Source organism: Polychytrium aggregatum (genome assembly GCF_025602895.1).
Source record: "Polychytrium aggregatum strain JEL109 chromosome Unknown BJ171scaffold_20, whole genome shotgun sequence".
In the NCBI taxonomy this organism is placed as follows: domain Eukaryota; kingdom Fungi; phylum Chytridiomycota; class Chytridiomycetes; order Polychytriales; genus Polychytrium; species Polychytrium aggregatum.
This window is the reverse complement of record NW_026516222.1, coordinates 455,827-475,169: the sequence shown is the minus strand read 5'-3', so window position 1 is coordinate 475,169 and position 19,343 is coordinate 455,827. Positions and strand designations below refer to the sequence as shown.

Sequence of the window (19,343 nt, the reverse complement as noted above, 5' to 3'; positions counted from 1 at the left end):
ATTCAACGATATGCGCATATCTGACTCTCAAGTCTCTGCGAAAAACGACTTCATGCGCACTTCTACCGAAGTTAACGGCCCTTTCAGACTCTTCATCACTGGATTCGGTTATACCTTGGAAAGCCCTGATCAATTCTGGCTTCGATTTCTTCGTGAAATCAAACACGGGCTCGGTATTGGTTGCGAAAACCAATATTCTTCGCACGGCCCCTTCAAAATTGGCCTGGCGGGTTGCGTGGAACACAACCCATTGGGGATCGGTTGTCGTCGAAATGAATGGAGTCGGAGACATGAAATCGTGGTCCCACACGAGGAGATGTTGACTGAGACTGATCGATTCGTTGAAGTTTGAGATGAGAAGGTACTGATAACCCTCTTCCTCATCAGACAAGTACTCGTCCGGATGAAGTGCCCTGTAATAAATGGTCATATCTGCCATGAAGGTGTTAGACGCCTCTCTTCCCACACCGCAAAGCAGGAGAGCAGGACAGGACAGGACGAGTCAGGCAGGACAGGACGAGTCAGGCAGGACAGGACAGCTTACCTTTGGAAGCCGGAGTCTGCTTTGAGGGCGTCCAGACAGAGTGCGGGTGGCCACTTTTATAGCTCAGGGCAGGGTATCAAACGAACCCCGATCCAGGCCGGCGGCGGACCCGTCGCCAAGGACGCAACCGAGGAGGGTATCAATTTGTCAGCCAATGTAGAAACGCCACCAAGGCAGCTCAAGTGCACGACCTGTCAAAACGAATCAAAGACTGCGTGAGCTTTCCATTTGATTCCCCACCCGGCCGAACAGGGTGCTGCTTCCTGATATCTGCATGGAAGTTGGCATTTGCAACATTCACGATTTGAACACTTTATGCTTGCCATTCCGATTTGGCGCCTCCAGTTGGCATCATCCGTTCTCAATACATGATCGGGAATCCATGGTGGTATTGATGCCTTCAATATAGATATCCACCAGAATTTGAAGCACTCCTCACGAATGGCCTAGGAGCGGTGATGCCTCACACTCTATATCGGACGATCGGTGTTTGGATTCGACTGTCGCTGCCGAGAGCCGCCTTTCATGAGCGCGCCTTCTCCGGTTGACCTCTGTCTTCAATCATCCTGCCTGTGCCGATCTCTGCCCGACTGGCCCGGCTTGTCCTGATCTCTTACCCGTATCGGCTCTGCATCGGCCCTGCATCGGTCTGCCTTGAAGCCGCGGCATCGACTCTGGCCTCCGGCCGTGCCCAACCATGAACAACTGGCTCTCCAATATCGCGTCGCAGTCGCAGGATGCTGGTTCCTGGATCAAAAACACCATCATGACGGTGGAATCCAACTTTGATAAGGTTCTTGAGATTCGGCCTGCGACCGTCGGTACGTCCGAGTCGCGATCTTCACACTGGGCCGGGCACTGATAGAGGGAGAGGATCTCTGGCGGATGCGCGAGCATCCAGGGAGATGCATGAACGGCAAACCAATCGACCGGGATCTTGCAATTGCAGTGAGCATCGCTTCATCTAGTCGGTTCCCGATCTCGTGGCTCATGGTTTCGTTCTCCATAAATGTCCTGGAAAAACGATCCCCTGAACCCGGCATATAGATGATCAAGGCAAGCCCATTGCCAATGCTACCGCCAAACCACGGCACACCGATCCGTTGAATCGTATCGCTGCTTCAGGCCCAACGCTCCAGCCTCAAATCGGATCGCACGGCTCGACAGGCCCTCACGACACAGACGATTTTTTCTCGACAATGTTTGCAGACCTCGACTCCTCCAGCCCGAAGCTCGGGTCGCCTCAGCCACGAGCAGACAGTGCTGCTGCTGCTGCCGCTGTTGGTGCCGCCGCTGCTGCTTCTGGGCCGGCGAGTCCTGCCATCGATCGAGCCCGACTCGCCAACTCACCGCGACCCAGCCTCGAGTCTCGTCTGAAAAGCATCACGGGCGGCTCGCGATCGGCCCAGAAGGACCGGGTCGAAGAGACTGCACCATGCATCCAACAAGCGGAGCATGCAAACTCGGAGGAGCTACCGATCGTGCAAGCCATAGAGCCAGCCAAACAGACAGAAGCTGAGCTCGCGATTCACACCGAGAGTCATGTCGAGAGCCCCAGTCCTTCAAAAGTACCCGAGTCGGTCTCGGACGGTTTCGTTCCGGTTGTTCCTGAGGGCGACCTCCCAGGCGGATTTCCCAAGCCAGCGGAGCACTTCGCTGCTGATCAAGCACCGGCGACCAGCAACGATTTACCGCACGAGCCTCCGCCCGGCCAGAATTCGCCGGTGCCGACGACGATACACGAAATTGAAGCTGATCCGTCCGATACACAGACTGGGACAGACAGGGAAGACATGGCCCCGATTGACGCAGTGGTCGGTGCCAGCAAATATGCCGCTCGCCATCCAGGCGATCCAACACCGTCGTTGTCTCTATCGCCGTCGCCCGAGCCACAAGATACCACGTCCACAGGCGAGACTGTGCTGGAAGAGGCCGAGGCACTGTCGCTGTCCAAGGACACCGACCTCTACTTTTCATGTCCCTCCATGCCGGTACATCCCAACGATGGCAAGCATTCCACTTGGGCGAGCCAGCCTCCACGCCCTCCTGACGAAACGAAGCCAGAGAATGTACACACGACAGCCGCGAGCACTCTGGAAACGACCAAGATCTCCGAGCCGCCCGAGAATTGTCTGGATATGGATCATCTTCACCAACTCCGCGAGTCACTTCGAGTCTGTGAAGAGAGGGCGGCTTTGGCGGAAGCCAGACTTGCCCAGGCCGAGAGGGTATGTGGCCGCAACAGCTCATCGGTTCTGCACGACATGCCTGAATGCTTGCGCTCTTAGAGTGACCACGGGCAATGGTGGACCTATGGACGATGGTCGAGCTATGGATACGGCGGCCTCATTGTGCTTGGGCTCTTCTCGATGTCTAGGAACGAGCCGAGACCAAAAAGTCGACCCAGAACAAAGGCGTCAGCCAGGAGACTGTCGATGGGCTGATCAAGCGCCTGCAGGAAAAAGAGGAAACTATTCGAGGGCTCTTGCGGGAAGGTACCATGTCGACGATGACTGTTTGTCGTTGGCAAGGGGTGTCAATTCAGCACCACCGAGTCCAGCGGCCATGTCATGCAGTCTGAGGCAATCCCACAGACGATAGCTCACTGGGTCGATGGAGGATGCGCAAATGTATCTCTGATGTCTGTCTTGGTCGACGGACAGGTGAGACACTTTCCAAGAAAGAGCTCAAGAACAACAACATTATCAAGAAGCTTCGGGCCAAAGAATCCGAGACAGAAAAGGAGCTCAAAGAGCTGATCAAGTACAAGACATCGACGTCGGTTGAGGTGGCTGAGATGAAGGAGAAGCTCGTTCGGATGGCCGAGTCCGAAAAGCGTCAGATCGGTGAGTAGGAGCTCGACTCGGCCTGTGTGATCGCGGTGAGCCATGCTTCTCTGAAGGCAACTTGGATGGGCTGACCTCCCTGGTACTTTGTGCATCTTGCCTCGACATCAGATCATATTCGAAACATCACCGATCTGAACGATAAGCAGCACGCGCAGAACATCAAGCTCGAGAGTGACATGGGTGTGCTGCGCGAGCTACAGGCGGACACCCAGGTATGCGCTTTCCTGGCCATCGTCAAGATTGATCGATGGGAGATGACTGATTCAGCCCCCAACCGATCATTGCGCTTACTTCCGTCTGCAGAGCGCACTCGATAGGTCTTGGAAAGAAATCAGCGAACTCAGGCAGCAGAACGCAGAGGCAGTCGCAGCAGCCCAGACACAAGCACTCGAAGCTATGGTTGGTCGGCAGCTCCATTTATCTGTGATACAGAGTCTTGGTGAATGCTCGCAGCAGCGTACTGATAGCAAAGCACCACTTTGATCCCGTCTGCTGGATTGGACTACCGATGGAGTGCAGGCCCACGAGAACACAGAGCTTGAGAAGCAACTTGCCGAACTCAAGATCTCGTCCGACATCACGGATCAGAGTCTGCGCCGAGAAGTATGGATTGCTTTGTGGACGCACCGTGGGTGGGCTGCAAGATCGCAGGTGCATCGATCAGTGGGTCAACCAAGCGCGCACTGCTTCCGTCGCAGTCACTGATACATGGCGCTGCTGTTTAACATTGTGTGTCTGCAGATCTATGAGCTTCGTCTGTCGCTGTCGGCAGTCGAGGAGGAATCTGGACTCCGAGAAGGTATCGCTGATCGCATTGCGGGGCTGCTTCATCCCGCATTCAGATCGGCTGATGGGCGATACATTCAGTACTGTGACTCCTCGTAAATCTGACTGCATCTCGCTGTGGTGGCTTTGTTCAGACGCTCTCCGACACGAAGTTGCTGTAAGTGTCATACCGACGTATCTGTGCACTTGAGATCGTATGCATGCGACTGTGCTCCAAGCATGTACGCGGTCGGACTTTGCGCGGGCTCATCGTCGCCACTGGACATCACAGTCACTGCATGCCAAGTTACAAGCAGCCGAGGCCAAGAGCGAAGATCTCACCTTTGTTTCGCAAGAAATGCGAGAAAAGCCATTGCTGCGCCAAATCGAGATTCTACAGGCACAATTGGCAAAGTCAAACAGCGGGTGGCAGGAAGTAGAGGGCTCGTGAGTAATTCCCTCATCCGTTAGACACCGGGAGCGACGGGAGGGATACCTGGATGACGGACAATTTGCTGACTCAAAGCCAGTCTGACTCTTCGGATTCGTGAATGCGAGGCCAAACTCAACGCATCGTTGCAAGCGGAGACGGAGTGGTCGAACAAGTACGAGAAGCTGGTAAGGGCGCCACGAACGCAGGACACAGACACTGGTGCTCGTTGCTCTCCTCGAGGTGTCGATTGGCACTGACGCCGAATCCACGACATCCCAGCTGGCGAGCAACAAGGCCATCGAATCCGCAGCCAAACACGAGCAAGCACAGCGAGAGGAGCTTGAAAAAGCGCTGCAGGTATGTGCAGTGACCGAGCCATTCTCGATTTTGAGATGGCGGGCATATTGCAGCTTTGCCAAACCTGAAGCCTTGTGCGATACCTAAGCAAGCGTAGAACAACGTGACGGACACGAGCGACTGGTACAACCGGCGAGACATTATGACGCCACAATGAACATGTCCTTCTTACCACCCAATGGCATCGACCAGTCCGAGCGCCAAAGGCTTGAGCAAGCGGAGCAGACGATCGGAGCCCTTCGCGATGAAAAGGATAAGCTCCGAGCCGAGCACCAGCGGGCAATGCGCGAAGCTAGCGACGACTATGACGTAAGGCGCCGTGTGCGACGCATTCCTCGGGCACTTTGTCGATCATGGACTATGACTCACTGTGTCTTTGGCCACTGCATAATAGAGGAAGCTCGATCGGTTGCTCAGTGAAGAGCGCCGGTTACATGAGGACAGGCTCCTCCAAGAACGCAAGCGACAGCGGGACCGATCAGACTTGAAACTCGATCTGAACATTGGGCTAACAGGAAGCCCCGTGCTCTCGCCCGCAGCGAGATCGCCCCGACCGTCAGAATACACAGCTGCATCAAGCTATTCAGTCAAGGTTTGTTGTTCGGCACGCCCAAAGCACATTCGTGTCTGTCTTGTGGAGTCGAGAGCGTTAGAATCGGCCTATAATACTAAACTCCAACGTCAGACGCCGCAGGGAGGCGATGGGGCTTTCGGACTCGGTGAGAGCATCACATCGGGCACAAGCCCTGCAATTACGATCGACAAACTGGTGTCTGCCTTGCGCCAGAGTCAGTCGCAAGTCTCAGCACTGCAAGCCCAGCTCAAGATAACGACGCAGACACGGGGTAAGGTGCCACGCTTGGGCAAGGGGGCTTATGTGGCTTGCAATTGGCCCATGTGCCATCACGCTAGCCCGCCAACTTGGCACTCGACAACAGCGGCTGCGTGCCGGGAAATGGAGGAGGGCACCATGCGCTGTGTTCAGAGGCGACTGTCTTGCCCTGGCGATACTAACGAAACATGTCTCGGATCTCTCGACAGATGAGTTGGCCGAGGAGCTTGTCAAAGTCACACACGATCTTGATATCATGTGAGTGTGACCAGAGCCAGTCGAGCTGCCGGTTATGTCAGGGCGAGGTTCATCGCGCGTGTTATGGAGGCTGATCTTGGTTGCTGATGCAAACAGGAAGCGGGATGTGCAGAAACTAGCCCGATTGGAGACCGAGTACCGCAGCTTGACGGAACGGTAAGAACATGTCGGTACGAGCGTTCATGCATTGAAGGAACACTGCCGTACCTCAGGTGCTGATGGCAGACACAACCGGACGCAGATATGACTCGGCACTCGAGATGCTGGGCGAGAAGACAGAGAAGGTCGAGGAGCTCGAGGCGGATATCGAGGATATGAAAGCGGCATACCGCGAGCAGCTTCACGACCTGCTTATCCAGCTCGAGGAGCAGAAGCGCCTGAGGCGGCTGTGAGCGAGACACAACGGAGGGCCAAGAGGGGGCGAGGCGGACGGCGATGTCAACGGGGGCTGATGGAGCAATAGACAGCCTCAATACCACATGCGGCGGCGTAGCCCACACACAGTGAATGTTGTTCGTGTGATGGGTGGGTTGTGGGTAGGGTGAGCAAAATGGAGTGAGCAATGTGCTGTGAGTGATGTGGTGTGAGTGATGTGGTGTGTCATGTGGTGTGGGGTGTCACGTGTGTTTGGTGAATGAGTGATGAACTGATTTGCTTATAGTCCCAGTATCGATGTATCGAAACAGGGTGATATGGCCGAGTCGGTCTAAGGCGTCCGACTCAAGTTCGGATCTCGCAAGAGGCGTGGGTTCGAATCCCACTGTCACCAATCACACCAGCCATGATAGTATAGTGGTAGTACATTGCGTTGTGGCCGCACCGACCCTGGTTCGATTCCAGGTCATGGCATTTTGCACACCGTTGTTTTGCTCATCCTTCCGTTTGCACGTTTTTCACTCGCTTGCTCGTTGTGCGCCGCGCCCTGTTTTCCCGATGGCTTGCTCGGCGCGCACGCGCGCTGTGCGAGGTGTGGCACGGGGGCTGTCTCTGTGTCGCGGGCTCGCCGCAGCCCATGTGCCCGCGCACTGTGCCTTTGCTTTCCGCGTTCTGTGCTCCGGTACACGCACCCTGAACAGGACTGTGCGACGTCGGTGTGCACTCTCTTGTACACCCACCACCCGCTCACGGGCTTGTGCCACGCGCACGCCCCCGCGCCGGCTGTACCGCTGTCCCTCTCCCCACAGTGCCGTGTGGTGACACTGCCACGCGACAGGCCCCTTGCTCTTGTCTGTGTCCCGACCCCCCCTTTGTCGGCCCTGGTTGTATCCGCCCTGGCTGTCTGTGCTACCTTTGTACTCATCCTGCATATTCGCTGTTGTTGCTATTGCTGCTGCTGTTGTTGCTATTGCTGTTGCTGTTGTGCCTGCCTTGCATTTGCGTTGCATTTGCGTTGCATCGCCGTCGTGCCGATCGTGTCCTCTGTCTGGCTTTCATCGCTTCGTCTTCATCTTCGGTTCTCTCCTCGTCTGCTCCAACCTCAGCCCCGTCTTCGTCAGCCGTCGACCCTGTTGCGCATCGGCCCCCATCTCTCCTAAACGCTGGTCGGTCCTCCCTGACCATGCTTGTCTCCGTCGACCGCCGCTTATCGCTTGCGGCACTGGGTCTAGCTTTCGTTATGACTGCCTCTGCTGCCCAGCAGTGCTTCCCAAATGCCCCTCTTGGCCAGATTGCCTCGATAGGCGCCGACTGGAACTCGTACATCTCGTACAGCCCAGGCTCCAGTCCCAGCGGCTTCACCGTCACTGCCCAGCCCGGGCCTCCCAATCCCCCGAGCCACGCCGGGCTGCCCAACGTCGTTGATTTCTGGTATGTTGCGCCGAGCTGTCCGTGCCTGTATGGATCGGGAGAGGCTGTCTGCATCGGCCCCGGTGTTGGTTTCGGGTCGGTCTCGCCCAGATCGAGGCTAGGGGCAACATCGATTCCCTGCTCTCATTGCCTGCTTCTTGGGATGCTCATGCTGCCTTCCCTCTCCAGGTATCTGAGTTTTGTGAGTGACCATGATTGCCTGGCACACCCGGTGCCCACCGCCAAGTATTCGCCCGCCCGCTCTGATTCGGCTATCCCGCTGCCATCTCCTCTGCCTCTTGTTTGACCGCTTTCGCTCATCGGTCTGCATCGCCGTGTCTCTCCCATCTCTTGCCTCCTCACAGCCGTGCGCCGACCTCAGCCTCTATGACACCTTCCAGGCCGACGTGATCATCGACTCTGGTACCAAACTCTATGTATACCTCACTCAAAACTCGAACAACTGCCAGAACCCACAAGGCGTCTCGACCAGCGCCGGTACTGTCTCGTCCCGTCTGCCTACTTGTTGCTGCGGTCTTGGCTCGGCCAACCTCCTTGCCTCGCACACTCATCACTCACGTATTCTCGCCGCGCTTCTGCCACATTTTGTCGACAATGTCCGTGCTGCCTGAACGCATCCATACATCCATATCCGATCCCGCATCTTCAACCAATCGTCTTCCAACCTTCAATTGCGGACCTCGGACGGTTTACAGAGAGCGTGTATCACGACCTCTCCGACTTCATCGTGCCGAACGGACAGGCGCAGTCGCTTGTCATTCCGCTGAGTGCCTTTGCGACGAACTGGGCAGGCACGGCCTTTGATTTCACCCATGTTGGTGGCATGACCTTTGTCAATCAGCTTCCCAGCGGCAGCCGGGTAACGATGAACAACGCCTTCTTCAAGGGAAAATGCGTTGGACCGCCTCCACCTCCACCTCCGCCACCGCCCCCTCCTTCGTCCTCCCAGCCTTTGACCTCATCAACGGTCCCCTCTGGTACTTCCCCGCTTGCCCCGTCGGGTACTGCCACCACCGGCCCCTCTGGTTCCAGCACGAGCGCATCCGGACCCAGTGGTAGCGGCAGCGCATCAGTCAATCCTTCTATTCCCAATCCCGGTGGCTCTACTTCAACCTCCGGCGGTGTCGCCCCGCCTCTGCCAACATCCACCGGCTCGCCCAGCCCCAGCAATCAATTCAACAGCAACACGCCCATCATCATCGGCAGTTTGATCGGCGCCATCGGCCTCGGGCTCATGGTTGCTTTCATCCTGTACCGGCGACGCCAAACAAAGGCAAATCCAAGCTCCTCAATAAGTACGATGGGTTTGCGTCGCAGCGTGCTGCTTTGTTCTGTCAATGGTGCCTTCTCTAACCTCGCCCACCGACATCTTCCCATGTATTTCGTTCTTCACGCTGATATCCCATGATGCGTTCCAATCGCACGGCTCAATCTATGCTGCAATCATCCATCGTCCATCGCTCATCATTGATCGCTCATCGTCCATCGTCCCGGTTACTGTGGCCCAGATCCGACACAGGATGATCACCCCCAAAGCATCCCCTTGGTGCTGGCGACGTATCGTCCTCCCGAGTTCACCCCCACGCCATCCGAAAACGACCACTTCGAGTTCTCGTACAGCTTCAGCACTCCCTCGGCCAACCCGTCCCCGCAACAAACCGAGCCTTACGAAACGTATATGGCCCCGAACGAACCTCAGAGCCGCCACGCCGCCACCGGCCATCTTCCTTCCTATGAACTGGCGATGGCCGATCCACTGAGCACGCTCCCCAACGGAATGCGGGTCGTTACAACATCCTACACTGCTGAGAGCGACGCCGAACTCTCTGTCAGCGCCGGAGATGTGGTCCAGGTTCTCGTTCCAATCGATCAATCCTGGGTCTTGATCCAAGGCGACAAGGGCCGACGCGGTCGTATTCCCTGGTCGGCACTCGATGCACTGGACGGATCAAAGCCGCTATAACCTATCGTACCTTTGCTTTGGTGTCGTCGCCCCCAGCCCATCGCCGACCTTTTTCGCCTGGCCTTGGAGCTACCAAGCTGCCAGTATCACCGACTCAGTCCCGAGCGTTAGTCACTTCAGTCAAGCCGTTCGTGTCATTGCCATAGATTGCGGAGCCTCCGCTTTTCCCCTTCGCTAGCTATCCGCTTACCCTGTCATCGCCAATCCACATGTCGCCGCAGTGTCTATTTCGCGGTGCGCTCCGCTGTCCGACTTAGTGTCTTAGTGTCTTAGTATTTTAGTGTATACAGCGTTTCCAAAATGAAATGGGACACCCCGTTTTTAACCAGGAAATATATTTTTTCTGGAACCTGAATACACCCACCACTCATCGCATTCATGGCCAAACACAGCACCATCTTGATATCGAGATATCATTGAGCTGTCCAGAGAGTCGAGTGGATGCACCACACTCACACATCGAGACATCAATGCCTCAAGGAACATGATCTCGGTATGCCAGTCGATCATCGCCCATGGAGATCGACCGGGTGTATTCAAGACTGTGCTTCCCAAACCAACCAAAACAAAGCGATTGCCAACGAAGACAGGAGTGCAATGCCATGGCTTGCCCGCTGGGCCTACAGTCAGTCAGCGGGGTTCAGACATCTGAAGCCAGGAAGGAACTGTCCCGTTTCTTTCGGGATAGACTGCACTACATCCAATACAGACAAACTCGATTTGAGACATCTCGCACGCGTTTTGGTATCGTAAACGGATGCCGAGGACGTGATCTCCTTGATTCGTTATCACCATCGCACTGCCGTTGGCCGTTCTTGGCAAATGGGACATGGGACTCGATTATTCCTAGCCTCACAATGATCCGGTGCAATAAACAGTTCGAGCGAGTGCGGGTGTGTATTATATCCGTAAGCGGCCGTGTTGCACACCACTCCCCAAGCTTCTGCATGTCTTCCACCCCCCCCCTTGCTCCATTGTGCACAGACCACACGCACTCGTGAGATGAACAAAAGATTGAAATCGAGCCTCCATATTCAGAAGTGCTCATGCTTGGCTATGCATGTGTGCTTGGCCGCAGCTTTTGGTTCTAGCTGGTGTTTGTTGGATGCTGCCGGGCCGTGAGGCAGCGTCATGGCTTGCCATGGGATACTGATAGAGATTGTCAAGCTAAGAACCCCGCCGAGTCCCCGGAACTTGCTGAATCTGCACAGGATGCCGGGTTCCGCCAATCGTCCGAACCGATGGAAGCGCCACAGGTCGCAGCTGCCGCGAACGCCGTGCGGTCCTATGACTCACTGGCGGCTCGTTGAGAGAAAGTAATCGTCCACGGCATCCTGAAAGTCCGTCGCCAGCTCAGTGTTGGCAAAGGAAATGACCAGGGGCTCCTTTCGGCCGACCGAGATTGTGATTCGGTGGGTGCTTCGGACGATCTCGATGCCTCCTCCCACGACTTGGATGATGGCCGGCTGTGTCCGCAGAGTGCCAGTTTGCCACCTTTAGTGTTTGGTTCGGTTTGGCCCTGCCTCGCGGCATCTCCACGCTCGTGCGGGCTGGATTCACTCGAGTTGAGCAGTTTGCTATGCTCGTGTTTCGAGTGCACCGGCCTACGCATCCACACGATTCCGCCAAGGTATGACTATTTGCACTCGGAACTCACCAAATCCTGATCCAGCGACTCTGTCTGGTGACCCTGGCGGACCTGGATGACGACACTGTCGTCAATGACCGAGATGTCGCAGTGGCGGGCATCGATTTTGCGGTTGCGGATCGTCAGCTCGACCGAGACAGAGGTGAAGACGATCGTCTTTTTCTTCATCAACATCTCTCGCTCCCGCGCCGGAGAGCGCAGCATCGTGGAGCTCGCCAGCTTGGCCTCCTTGTTGGTCTTGAGCGAGTCCAGGATCGTGGCGGCAATGATTGGCCCGATCACCGCCGTCGGTATGACTGTGAAGGCGACAGAGTGAAGCACAAACATGTACCCAACCATCACAGGGCTTGACAGCAGACCGGCAAAGACCAGTGTAAGCACCAGCATATGGCTGGCAGACACCATTGACGCCCAGACGATCGAACCCATGTGATCGAGCCAAGTAAAGTCAGCATGGTGTCAAGTTCAAGTCGCCTCTGTATCAAACACTTCACGTCACACGCCCGCTCTCCGTGAGCTCGCAGAATCTCCGACGAGGCCCATCAACAGCAAGCGTTCCGGCGCTCGTATGCCTGTATCGGTACTTACGCCACTCCCAATAAAAGCAGCTGTGCTTGAGTTCTGGATGAAGGGAGCGACAGATTTCAGCTGAGAATCGAGACTGCCTCCGTGGCGAGCTTACCTCGCCCCGCTACTGCATAGAAACCATCAACACCAATGACTATCCATCTCCCCCCATCCTCCTTCGTTGCCAGCATCGCCTTTACCTCAACAGCGGCGACTTGGTAAACGACCATGTGTTCCAGATAGCCACAATCAGGAGGATACCCTGGAAGATGATCAAGATGGTGTGCTCTGTTGTCCATCCCTGGCCACTTGTGCTCTTGCAGAGAGTATAGATGTGGAGGTTTGAGACTGAGATGTTCACGGCGACGCGAGGATCGCGGCGGTCAGAGATTATGCACAGGATCTGCAAATGAGCGGCGGTGAGCATGTTTACCAGATATCAGTATCAAAGTCATCGATGACCCTGTCCAGCTTTGAATTCGGACGAACCAACGAGCCACTCATACGACGCACGGATGTCGGTCTGGGGCTGCCGAAAGCTCGGCGAGCACGTACCCAACTTAGCACCACGTTTCCCGTCGTCGCCAATATCATAGGTCTCGAGGAGACTGCCTTCTTGATCATGTCCGACGACTTGCACAGAGTAACGCGGCGCTGGCCTGAGTGCGAAACGATCCGGTGGAGCATCGTCAGCTCCATGGCCCCGGGTCATCTGCCTTCAAGGTGGCGCATCCAGCTGTCTTTGAATGCTCTGGACACTGTCTTCATGAAACCCCTCTTTGACGGCTACATCTTACCAAACGAGTTGACCAAGAATGCACTGCGATATAAGAAATCGGCATGGATTAGAGCAGACCGAAATTCGGAACAAAGTTGGTTGCTACGGGAACTTCCGTGAATCACAGCGTACGAGGACCTGCAGGAAAGGATTGGAGCTACTCACCCATTGCACATGGCGAAAACCCACGCCAGCAGATACGTCTGTGCGGTACAGATGGTGTTCGTTGGGATGCCAACAAAGAAAAAGTAGGTGCAGTATGCGACGATTGCCGAGGCAACAGCTGGGGAAGATGATGGCACCACAGAAGCCGTCACATTGCCGGTTATGAGGTCCGGAAAGAAGCAAGATGTCCGGATGGTCAATACCGATGCCGCCATACAAGTGCAGCCGGCGCCGTCATGCTCCTTACCAAAGCGGAAGAACGTGATGTTGATATGGGCAGGCTGCCGGTAGTTCGTAAACGAGAAATACAGGACGCCCAGGAGTGCAACAATCAGCAGTGTGATAATCACTACTGGAGCAGCCGCAGTCGAAAATGTCTCGTTTGTCTGGATGATCGGCGGATAGTCGACCGGGACCGTGACGTTTGCTGTTTGGGCAGTTATTCAGTCATCATTCCATGAACAAAGGGCCGGAGACAGCAAAATCATGTGGTGAGTCGAACACAAGCAAAACAATCGCCCCGCCTGTGCGTCAAGTTTGCATCTCTGTCCAATCCAGTTTCTTCCCCCCCCCTCATCATTGCCAATCCAATCATGCTCGCTTACTCGTGACATTGTAGTAGAATTGGAACCAGGCTGCCGGAGTCAGACCCTGCTCGATCTTGACGTTGGTGGAGGCGTATGAAAAGTTCCCCATCAACGTGATGGTCGCCATATTCCAGGTGTTGTCGTTTCTCTGTCGACCGGCAGTAGTCAATTGCAGTTCCAAACATAGTACACAAGTGTTGGTGTGCCAACGAATGCAAACACAAAACCTACAATCATTTGGATGGATATGCCTCTGCGAATCCACGGAGTATCGAATGAAGAGACATTTGAGTCAGGTCGTAGTTGCAAATACGAATGCGTGGCATGTCCTAGACATGTGCTGAGTTGTGCATGTCGGTCTCCTTTCGGCGGTGATGCTGGATTTAGGTTGTGCTGTATGGACAGAAAAGCGTCTTACCCAGACTCAAAGTTGCCCTCATCTTTGCGAAATGGAAAGACGCAAGATATGAATATCAAGCGCCTTGAGTGCCGCTGATCAATCGATAGTCATAGACGTCTCGCTGACTTGCTCAATGATCCACCCGCCACACACACAACCCTCACTCATACATACTGTCAAACAAGAGGGGACCGCACGATCCAGGCTGGCCCAGCGAAAACATGGCTGGTGTTGTGTACTGCCGACTCAGTCCCCCTTGGGCAATGGCTGACAGAGTGACGGTGTTTGGATAAACCCGAAGGAGCTGTTTGTGACACCAGTGTTGCATGGAGATGTGAGAGATTCAGTGAGGTGTGCATATACCGCTTTCGATTCCTTCCGCACGAAGATCCCCACACAACAGCCGAAATTCCAGGCGTGCTGAGACATACGTTGTCAAAGGCATAGATCATTGCCAATGTGCAGTCGTACGTCATTCTGGTTATCGGTGTTTGAGGGAGAACAGGGGTCGTGCGTTCATTAGTGTATCACCGACTGTGAGGTGAAGCGGATACCCAGTCGGTTGTTAACTCACGGCATAACGACGTGTGCTCCTCCAGGTGCGTATGTGAGCGATCTCTGGTTGTAGGTCGACCACGTTTGGTTGAACTTGAGCCACTGTGGATTATTCGGCCAGTAGCTGACTGGGCCGTCGCTGTGGCAAAGACAAATGAGATGCGCAGAGAAGATTGTCACAGTGAGCAAGCCGATGATTGGATGGCACAGGATGAGTCGACAAATGGGGATGAAGATTGACGAGATTCAGACATGATGCGTGGACACGGGGGGCAGTACACGACATCCCTCACAGAGGATTGCTGCTCTAAACCAATACCCACAGTCCAAAGTATCTGAACGCGTTTGAGTCGGAATATTTCGAGGACGAGTGTAGTGTCCGGGGATACAAGGCAGCACAGTTGGTCGTGTCAGAGCAGTTTGCTTGGCAAGCCAGAATCGTACGAGCGTGTGTCCAACGCAGCGGGCCGATACGCTGCAGATCAACCGTACGTGGGCAAATCCGAGCTTTGGATGGCTCTGCCCGGATAGTAGCTTGCGGCCAGATTGCTTGGAGTTTGGAAAAAGTTGGCATAGTCCGAGGCAGCCCACCGTCCGCCAGCCATAAACCACACATAGTCCGAGGTTGTCAAACCTGCTTGCCTGTAACGGCAGATAGGGTGCGTGAGTGTTAACACGAGTGTGAGCAAGAGAATGACAACCGAATGCATGCCAAGAAGGTGCAAATTGCAAGGAGATACAAATGGCAAGAAGGTGCAAATGCCAGGCAAGTGCAAATGCCAAGCAGGTGCCAATGGCAGGAAGGCATTAGTCCTTCACTACGAATTCATGATCATCGGCAAATATCCTTTGCCACGGAAAGGCAGCTTTCGAACACTCTATGATAGGTAAAGATTGATCCAGCATATCAACAGGCAAAGATGCATTGCGAAAGGTATCCATACATGGCCTACAGAGAAAAGACGAGGCGATAGTGGTGAGCATAGACGGTAGTTTATGATCTGGATCATCTCAATTCAGGTCAATATGACTGCCGAATGATAGCAGAAACCTCATGACCCATCGGTTGACAATTGTTGTGACATGCTCGGCGCGTGCACACATACTTGTGCATATAGTACCGACGACGGGCCGATATTTCCGAGGGATATAATGATTTTCCCGTTAGTGGCCTTCATTCTCTGCACCGGGGTCACAAAGTCGTTTGCAGAAAAGTCTGGCGAAGCGTTGCAGTAGTAGTAGATGGTGTCGAGGATGGTGAGACCCGTGTACTGGGCCCTCGCCAGGAATCCTTGGAGAAAAAGGTATCCGTACTGGTCGTTGATTTTGCACTGGTGCCAGAGATAGTACGCGAATGTCAGCTTACGATCGTATTGGAACGAAAGCAGTGCCCATCGACTGCTGAACAACAGGATGGAGCTTTAGCAGACCAATACAGTCCGCAAAGGCAGGGGCATGCGGTTCTTTTGATACGTACTGTGACGGCCAGGACGACCTTGGTCCAGCCCATCGCAAGCACCCAGTCAACAACAGCTGAACAGATCATCGTGATTTTAGTGATTAGACTGAGGGCAAAAGTGTCTACTGAGTCAGTGCCTAAGATGCGGGTCGACTCGTTTTCAGCCCACAGTGGTCTGCATGTGCCCAAAGCAAGATTCGGGCACTTACTGGCGCCTGCCGGTACAGCTGTTCCGACCGTTCGGATGAGTGTTGGATACTTGCTCTTGTCGTTGAACTGTAGCCAAGACGCAGACGATGTAGCATGCGGGATGGGTTAGTAGTTCTGCTTTCGATCAACTGCGTGGCTACTAACTGGGCGATCCTTTCATCTGGAACTTCAACACAACTAATATCCAGTCATGCCAATCCGTGATCCTGCTTCCTCCAAACCCCATCAGCAACGAAGGTACTGAACACCGTGAATATGCATCCGACAATCACATACCGAGTCATCCACAGATATTGGTGAACAGTACTGCGATAGCGGGGCTTAGTAAACACGGGCATCGCTCGATATATAGTTTGAGGTATCGCGAGGTGTGTGACATTCCCAATATCATACATTGCCGGCGGTCCTTTACTATGCAGATTCACAAGCGTACCGGGATGTTAAATTCGCCCGCCATCATGGCCTGGGCAGATGTTGTCTTGGTGTTGTCGTAGAGTACATCGGTGGTGTCGCCTGGAAATGAGCCGACGGATCAGGCATAATACGCTAGTTTCACAAACCCAGTGCATCCGTACTCGGTCTGCGGATCAACAGGAGGACAATACCTATAAACGCAGCATATCGGTGTCTTGAAATGGCCGCCTGAGCCATTAGATACTGCAAGTGATGGTGGACGCGGTTGTGGAATTAGCATGGCGCATGGGACGGCACAGTGATTTTGTTTCATTTCGTCCACTGAGATAGTTTGGGGACTCACCGAGTTGGCAATCCGGAGTTGGTCGTTGCTGCCGTAGATGTCGATTGGTTCGAGGGCGAGCCGCTGGATGTCGATTCTGCGCGTGAGAAACGCTGGTCTACAACAAGTCTTTGTATTGGAGTGCAGACTCACCACGTTGGGAAGGAGAGCATTGCTGGCAGGACGAAATTTGGTCGAAGAAGTTGCGGTGTGAAGCAAAGGTCTTAGTACTGGGACTGACGCGCTTGGAATCGCGAGGGCTCTCCAACGAACGGAGAGAAAGCGAAGCGGGCTGGAATCTCGGGGTATCCATCCTCGCCGCAATAGCACTGAGTCTTACTTGGCATTTGTCTCGTCGATGGCGGCCTGGACCGAGAGGTATCTTTGCAACCGATAGAATGATGGTCATCATCACTGGCACTCGCAGCTCCGAGGATAATTGCAGCGGGCCATTCGGTCACGTCGCAACATGATGCCTATTTGCCGGACAGATCTATGGCTGATTTGACTCACAGGTGAACAGCAGATTCGAGGCCGGCTGCCCATGTGCCTCCATCATCGGGCATCAAAGGCGCGCTGAACCAGCCAAAGACCCCGATTCGGAGAAGGGATGCATTGACCTTGCTGGGATGGACGGGATAGGCAGCGGGATAGGCGTAGTTGAGCGGGCTCTGGACATTGACGCCAGCCGGCGGTTGACAACCGCCCAGGCCAAGGACCAGGGCGATTGTTGTTATGAACACCAAAGGTCTTGCTTTCATCGAGGCAAGCAGAGCACGATGCAAGTTCGAGAAGAAGCCGATGTTGTCAAGCTCGCGACGCTCGTCAAGAAGTTGACGGGAAGTGGTGGCTGCAAGTGCTCAGTCTCGGGGAGAGGACGAGATCGGCTGAGCACGATGAGAGGACCGATTGGTGTCGATCGGGCGAGGTGAGGTCAGCGGATGACGACAGGGTGAATTCTATCGACTCCCACTGGCCTCGGAGGTAGAGGAATCGGAGCCATGTCTGATTGGCGGAGAGCTGTCCCCCGATAGAACGAAACCTTTGGGATGTCTCAGTGCTGCTCCATCGGCCGTGATACAGTGTGATGAAGAAAAAATGAAATATCGCCTCATTCGGACAAACACGGCGTAGTCGGATCATATCGCACACTCGCTCAAGTGGGTCAAGTCATTTCCCTGTGAGGGAGATGCATGGAGTGAGTGGGCACGACGGGGACCAGCGAGTCACTGCAGATACAGTCGCTGCAGGCCAGAGCAAGACGACATATCTGGGATGAGGGAGAAAGACGCAGGGCAAAGAGCAATATTGCCGGGAGGACCTCGGCGAGCGGATTTTATGGAGTTCGGGCCGACGAAAGTCGTCTGATTCAACAAGTCACGCAAGTCATCTGTGTGTGAAGGTGTCCCGTTTCAAAACGAGCTCGCTATACACTTTATTCAGAAAAAAACGGGACAACATAGACGTTTCCATGAACATGTAGTATGTGCTGTGCTTGCGTCAAGCAAAGCCACAAGAAATAAAACAGATCACTTTGGCAGCCTCCGAGTGAAGACCGCCGGTCGCTCTCCGATCTCCACAATCGACCTGCATACTGTGATCATGTTGCGCGCCGCATTGACGTCGCGATTCCACACTGTCCGGCAGCTGGGATTCTTGCAGCTCCTGACAAAGTGGGAATTCGCAACACTGGGCGCATCGAGTCCTTCCAACCGAACTGGCTCCAGGCACTTGGAGCACACTTGCGAGGTGTTGAACTCGTTCGTCGAGGCCACCCTGACGCTTCCATGATGGTGATTGGGACGGCGTCGGTGGTGCTCGAATTGCTCAAAGTACTGAGCAAACCGCTGCCTCCGAGGGCTGGATGCATAGCCCTTGCCTTGTCGCCATGACGCATTGCCAAAGGCGATCACCACATCGGTCCGTATCGGGGCGTGCTTCAGGACGGCCTTGCACATCTTGTCGACCGCCACTTGGCGCCTCTTGTGGCCCGTGAAGCGATGGTGACGGGCCTTCTTGCCAAGGTGGAAATTGAGCTGCACTCGCAGCTCCGGTCGCAGGACATGGGTGAGATGGATCTTGAAGGCCTCCGAGGACGACACCTTGGGCGAGGGGGTGGTCGACATCCAGGTCTCGATGCTGAGTCGATACTTCATGATATTGTGCCACTTGGTGTTGGACGTATGGCCACACATGTGCTGGTAGTGGCCATTGGAGAATGAGACCACCTCGTCTTGGTGGCCCGGTGCTTGGATGACCGCCGTGAAGATGGAGCCGACTCCAGGATCGATGCCAATCCAAGTGGTCTTGTCGGGGTCTGGGTTGCCGATGTGGGCCTGGATGCGCTGCTCGGCAGTCGGAGGAGGCTCGATGGTCTCGGTGTGATCGGTTCGAGGCACAAACTTGACGAGGCCGATGGTGCATCCAATGC

At 54.8% G+C, this 19,343-nt stretch overlaps 3 protein-coding genes and 2 non-coding genes across 5 annotated transcripts; 4 read left to right on the top strand and 1 right to left on the bottom strand.

Annotated features, from left to right (window-relative positions):
* Positions 1 to 1,046: 1,046 nt before the first annotated feature.
* BJ171DRAFT_506730 (TATA element modulatory factor 1 TATA binding-domain-containing protein) lies at positions 1,047 to 6,541 on the top strand. Its single transcript, XM_053111151.1, has 18 exons — positions 1,047 to 1,365; positions 1,592 to 2,772; positions 2,922 to 3,039; positions 3,208 to 3,390; positions 3,502 to 3,605; positions 3,697 to 3,792; positions 3,913 to 3,996; positions 4,135 to 4,192; positions 4,314 to 4,336; positions 4,451 to 4,605; positions 4,689 to 4,776; positions 4,871 to 4,948; positions 5,141 to 5,257; positions 5,343 to 5,540; positions 5,634 to 5,793; positions 5,990 to 6,038; positions 6,135 to 6,194; positions 6,280 to 6,541. Exons 1-18 carry the CDS (start codon positions 1,242 to 1,244, stop codon positions 6,428 to 6,430), a joined length of 3,027 nt encoding a protein of 1,008 aa, XP_052966324.1. The 5' UTR covers positions 1,047 to 1,241; the 3' UTR covers positions 6,431 to 6,541.
* A 183-nt stretch (positions 6,542 to 6,724) lies between these two features.
* BJ171DRAFT_t136 lies at positions 6,725 to 6,807 on the top strand. The gene has a single exon. It is a non-coding gene; the product is annotated as a tRNA-Leu (tRNA).
* A 9-nt stretch (positions 6,808 to 6,816) lies between these two features.
* On the top strand, positions 6,817 to 6,887 carry BJ171DRAFT_t137. Its single transcript has one exon. It is a non-coding gene; the product is annotated as a tRNA-His (tRNA).
* Positions 6,888 to 7,468: 581 nt separating this feature from the next.
* On the top strand, positions 7,469 to 10,186 carry BJ171DRAFT_599410 (uncharacterized protein). Its single transcript, XM_053114932.1, has 5 exons — positions 7,469 to 7,844; positions 8,013 to 8,025; positions 8,189 to 8,321; positions 8,540 to 9,139; positions 9,353 to 10,186. The coding sequence occupies exons 1-5, from the start codon at positions 7,597 to 7,599 to the stop codon at positions 9,805 to 9,807; spliced, it is 1,449 nt and encodes a 482-aa protein (XP_052966323.1). The 5' UTR covers positions 7,469 to 7,596; the 3' UTR covers positions 9,808 to 10,186.
* Positions 10,187 to 10,841: 655 nt separating this feature from the next.
* On the bottom strand, positions 10,842 to 17,468 carry BJ171DRAFT_568358 (periplasmic binding protein-like I; the record flags this gene model as incomplete). The annotated part of the gene is made up of 24 exons (XM_053113513.1): positions 10,842 to 11,070; positions 11,104 to 11,273; positions 11,465 to 11,846; positions 12,044 to 12,076; positions 12,223 to 12,425; positions 12,578 to 12,681; positions 12,820 to 12,842; positions 12,966 to 13,083; positions 13,213 to 13,392; positions 13,571 to 13,700; positions 13,784 to 13,805; positions 13,971 to 13,992; positions 14,127 to 14,256; positions 14,384 to 14,429; positions 14,527 to 14,646; positions 15,000 to 15,149; positions 15,330 to 15,385; positions 15,614 to 15,838; positions 15,985 to 16,040; positions 16,176 to 16,242; positions 16,453 to 16,482; positions 16,610 to 16,654; positions 16,934 to 17,025; positions 17,426 to 17,468. 24 exons carry the CDS (start codon positions 17,466 to 17,468, stop codon positions 10,842 to 10,844), a joined length of 2,676 nt encoding a protein of 891 aa, XP_052966322.1.
* Positions 17,469 to 19,343: the final 1,875 nt, after the last annotated feature.

What these genes read in the sequence shown, in the direction of transcription:
- BJ171DRAFT_599410 (XM_053114932.1), top strand. Translation starts at nt 7,597, where the DNA reads ATGCTTGTCTCCGTCGACCGCCGCTTATCGCTTGCGGCACTGGGTCTA. An exon ending in AGGCGTCTCGACCAGCGCCG is followed by an intron (nt 8,322 to 8,539) that starts GTACTGTCTCGT and finishes GACGGTTTACAG; the next exon opens with AGAGCGTGTATCACGACCTC. An exon ending in AAATCCAAGCTCCTCAATAA is followed by an intron (nt 9,140 to 9,352) that starts GTACGATGGGTT and finishes ACTGTGGCCCAG; the next exon opens with ATCCGACACAGGATGATCAC.
- BJ171DRAFT_506730 (XM_053111151.1), top strand. Translation starts at nt 1,242, where the DNA reads ATGAACAACTGGCTCTCCAATATCGCGTCGCAGTCGCAGGATGCTGGT. An exon ending in AAGCTAGCGACGACTATGAC is followed by an intron (nt 5,258 to 5,342) that starts GTAAGGCGCCGT and finishes ACTGCATAATAG; the next exon opens with AGGAAGCTCGATCGGTTGCT. An exon ending in CATCAAGCTATTCAGTCAAG is followed by an intron (nt 5,541 to 5,633) that starts GTTTGTTGTTCG and finishes CTCCAACGTCAG; the next exon opens with ACGCCGCAGGGAGGCGATGG.